Source organism: Hordeum vulgare, chromosome 2H (genome assembly GCF_904849725.1).
Source record: "Hordeum vulgare subsp. vulgare chromosome 2H, MorexV3_pseudomolecules_assembly, whole genome shotgun sequence".
Taxonomy (NCBI): Eukaryota; Viridiplantae; Streptophyta; class Magnoliopsida; order Poales; family Poaceae; genus Hordeum; species Hordeum vulgare.
Window position 1 is genome coordinate 316,563,369 of NC_058519.1, and position 4,320 is coordinate 316,567,688.

Below are 4,320 nucleotides of genomic sequence, written 5' to 3' on the forward strand. Positions count from 1 at the left end.
TTCTTTTGCTGGAAGGACTTTTCCTCGGCAAACATTTGTAACACTGGTTATAATAATTTCAGTTCTCAAAGTTGTAGATCATTGCAGCACGCAGGTGGCCCTCGAACCATTTTAGTCGCGATGCAGAATCCTGGACCTGACTTTCCCCAGGTTCTCCATCCAGCACCAATCAACCAACAGAGAGACACCAAGGTAAATGCTATGACCTTGGCCGAGAAGACAAAGATGTACGATGAGGAGTACGTCTTCGAGCCTTATGCATACTACAAGATCAAAGTGCGCTTTTCGCCTTTTCCAAACCCTTTTGCTCATTAAACTGGCAACATACATCAATTTGTGTAAAATTCCGACATTTAGAAACTAAACGATATTTGTAGACCTGTGGGAGCAGGCTGAAGACGTCGTTCCGGCCGGGCACCAATGTACACACCACCAGCGGGATGGACAAACGTTGTCGGGCACACTCCACATCTGCCAAAGTTCCTCCAGTCAACTACAGGTGTATAATAAGGAAATAAATACAATGATCACCACAAAAGCCACAAAGAATTTGTATCAAAATAAGTATTTCAAGCCAGACAGGGCACACCTGAGTCCATCTTGAAGCATGAAACACACGACAGACCGTCTGCATCAATTCTCAGCTCAGCAAACAAGTACTTGGGAACAACAGCATCACAGCTGCTGGCACCTTTACGCCTAGCAAGAAAATTTGCATGCAGCCACGGACCACAGTGAGAAAAGCTTTTCACGCCCACTGCTTCAACCAGCTCATGCTCATCCCCCTAAAATATTATAACAAACAAACGTAAGAGGGTGCTCACAAGATGGATATATATATATATATAAATGACGAATGACCACCCGGTCACAAAGTGGCACTATATATGCACCTGTTTATAAACTTCAGTTAGATCAAAACCTGATTCATGTCATTGTAGTGTTCCAAACCCTTGCGCGCACATGCTGGGGCGTTCCAAAGTTCAGCTCGCTTAAGTTGCACAAGTGTCAACATCACGCATATTTCTTGATTTCAACTGTCCATCAAACAACTACTCCCTTCGTCCCACAATAGCTTGCAAAAGCGTCTTATTGTGGTACAGAGGGAGTAGTATGATTCAATACCGAACCCTCTTTTCACACTGAATAGAATATGGCAGAAGGGAATACAAGCGCCAGGTCTTTGAAAAAAATTCAAAACTCAAAAGGTGATAAGTTGCATCAAACAAACAATTTTAGACCTTAGCTGCTACTTCTTGTGCTAAGGTAAAACTGAAAAGGTAAGCAGATTGATTAGGATTGCCATTATCATGCCTAGAATAAGATTAACTAAACAAGCACTATTGCACTACCATTTCGATGCTTTTACCAAATGGATAAACAACAGTGTCTGCAGTTCAAATGAACCGTGCAGATGCATGAGCTGAAGAGCTGGACAAGTAAGAGTTTTCTTCATTTTACCATATATATATAGGTGGATCACGGTAACATAAACTAAAACAACAGAATCCCGACATTAAAGAGTGTCAACCTGGTAATGCTATGGTTGACTAAAACAGCGTCAATGTGTGAACATGAAAATGATAAGTAACAAGAGATCATTCAGTCTCATTCACTTGGACAGACAAATGCAACATCCCATCTGGTGTGATCCTGATGCATAGCAACTTAGCAACTGTGTGAGACAGAATGCAGGCAAGTTCAAGTAAACCGACCCCAGGCTGTGAGGAACAGATTGAGGAGCTAATAACCGGGCAATGCAGCATCATGTCTGGTGAAAATCAATAATACAGTCCGATCCGATTCAATTCTACCACTAACTGTAACGCTGACGCATCGGGAAAGGGGGGGGGGGGGGGGGGGGGGGGAAACCCCATACGCAGAACCAAATCGCACACACACGGAGAGGTAAACTACATCAATAGCAACCATGTATGCTTTCCATATGCATCGTAACGGAGAGAGTCTCTCTAGGATTGAGCGGCAGGAAAAAGGCGGAAGCTTTCACAAAATTTCGTACGGACGCCATGCAGAGGAATCGCTCAAGATTTTGCCGGATACAATCCAATCCCCGCTCGGGACACAATACCTCACGAACGCCCACGATTTCTCTGAAATACTAGGAATCAAAAAGAAAGGGAGGAAAGGAGAGGTAACCCACCACCATTGTTGGTGCCGGAGGTAGGGGGGCCCTCCGTCTATCTCCCTTTTGCGCTGAGGAGGAGGAAGAGGAGGCGAGCAGGAGCAGGGGCAGGGGCAGGGGCGGGTTGGTGTTGAGAAGCCATCGCGAAGCCACTAGGGTTCGGGGGAATGGCGGGCGCGGCGGCGGATATGAGGCGGTGGAGAGGGGATGCGGGAGAGGCGGCCGGAGAAGAAGAGAGGAGATGGGCGAGGATGGAGCTTCGCAGCCGGAGCATGGCGGCGGCGCCGGCGGCGAGGGAGACGGAGGAGAGAGTGGTGAGGGTTTGCGTTGGTGGTGGTACGATAGGAGCAGAGAGATATTTTTTTTTTCAAAACTACTAATGACGCATCACCTACAAATGCGTCATTAGTAACCGCACCAGCTGGTGGTGCGCCATTAGTAGTTTTGTAAAAAAAAATTTATAGTAGTGACGCACTGGGTGAGTGGTGCGCCATTACTAGTTAAACTAGTAATGGCGCACTCTGTCCCGGTGCGCCATTAGTACTTTTGGAAAAATAAAAAAAAAGTTTGTTAGTAGTGGCGCACCATGTGTGTGGTGCGCCATTAGTGTCCATCACACTAATGGCGCACCGGTACATGGTGCGCCACTGCTATATAGTAATGGCGCACCACTTGAGTGGTGCGCCATTAGTGTTTATATTATCTATAGTCCTTTTCCTAGTAGTGTACAATAGATGGTACATACAGAAATTGCCAAGGATAGGAGGATGGCATGTGGTAAGCCCACGTATGACACAATACATATTGTAAACCATGGATGACACATGGAGGCAACTGGCGATGATAAGACCATGAGTGGCACAATGAAGAAAGCATGTCTATATGATACTGAAGAAACCGCAAGACCAATGATGACCACTAGAACAGAAGGAGAAACAGATATACCTAGCCGGTAGATGACATCCTGATTATAGAATATGAAGGGTGGTCAACATTAACCAAGCAGTAAGAAGCTACGAGAAACCCTAACCGGAAAATATTTTAAAGAGTGGTATCAACCTAGAACATATGAGACTCGAAACATATGGATAGATCCAGAAAGTGTCAACAAACCAACCGAAGCCCATCTAAGAAGAATCGTAGGGAATCGAGCTACGAGCCACAGAATTATCTTGAGACGGTATATGCAGCCCAGGATTAACAACCCCAAGGACTAATAACACACATGGTATTGCCATGGCCCACACAACAGACCCTAGACGTGGATATGGAAATTTAAGAGGAACCCCAAACCCTAAACTTTCTTTCTAGCCTCTCCTATTCTCGAGACGAGATTTCTTTTAAGGGTGGTAGTCTCTCACATCCTAAGTTTTTCCCAAATCTAGTGTGTGGAAAAATTCACTAGGATTTTTTTAGGAAATACCCATACTTCCCTAGGAATACCGGTGATTCACTTTCATTGCTTGATTGTTTGCCTATAAGGATGAAAATCCAAGTGCAACCAAATGAAACCCTAGGAAGCCTTGATAGTAACCCATGATATTTTCGATATTTTAGTAGGCAAAGGTAATCTTGTTAAGTCCCATGTAATATTGAAAGAAAACTAAAATTAACAAGATCTGAGTTGGATTCATTTTGAAAACAATTCAAAAACTAAAATGGAATTATTCAAAAATGGTATTGCATCTTTTTTGGTAGGGAATTAAATCTCATAATACCAAATAATATTATTGAACCTTAAATATTTTTAAAAGAATTTCGAGCACTTTTGGTTTTGAAACCAAATTCAAAATCAATTTCAAAATAAAGGTGCATAAAATATTTGCCAAATTTTCCAACAATAAATTTTCAAACATTTCTAAATAATCCTTTTGGAAATTACAAAATAGTCAGTGTTGGAAGAAAAATCAAAGTCAAAACCTATTTGAATTTATAAAGAAAACAGAAAAACAAAATGATAAAAACAGAAAAAAAATGAAAAAATGATCTAGGTCGGCTAGGAAACTAGCCAGGCCTGCGTGCCAGCCCATCTAACACCAAGCTAACGCGAAGTCTACCTACATCCCTCAATCTCTCCCTCACTCACAGATAGGGGGACCAACCTACCAGGTCTGTCCCCCACGTTGTACACGCCCCTCCCCACATCCCCGCAACTGCCAGCGCCCCTCCCACACGAC

At 43.5% G+C, this 4,320-nt stretch overlaps 1 protein-coding gene across 1 annotated transcript; it reads right to left on the bottom strand.

Annotated features, from left to right (window-relative positions):
- Positions 1-271: 271 nt before the first annotated feature.
- Positions 272-1,827, bottom strand: LOC123426810. Its single transcript, XM_045110707.1, has 3 exons — positions 923-1,827; positions 590-785; positions 272-471 (listed from the first exon to the last, which is right to left on the bottom strand). Exons 1-3 carry the CDS (start codon positions 1,013-1,015, stop codon positions 272-274), a joined length of 489 nt encoding a protein of 162 aa, XP_044966642.1. The 5' UTR covers positions 1,016-1,827.
- Between the last annotated feature and the right edge of the window lie 2,493 nt (positions 1,828-4,320).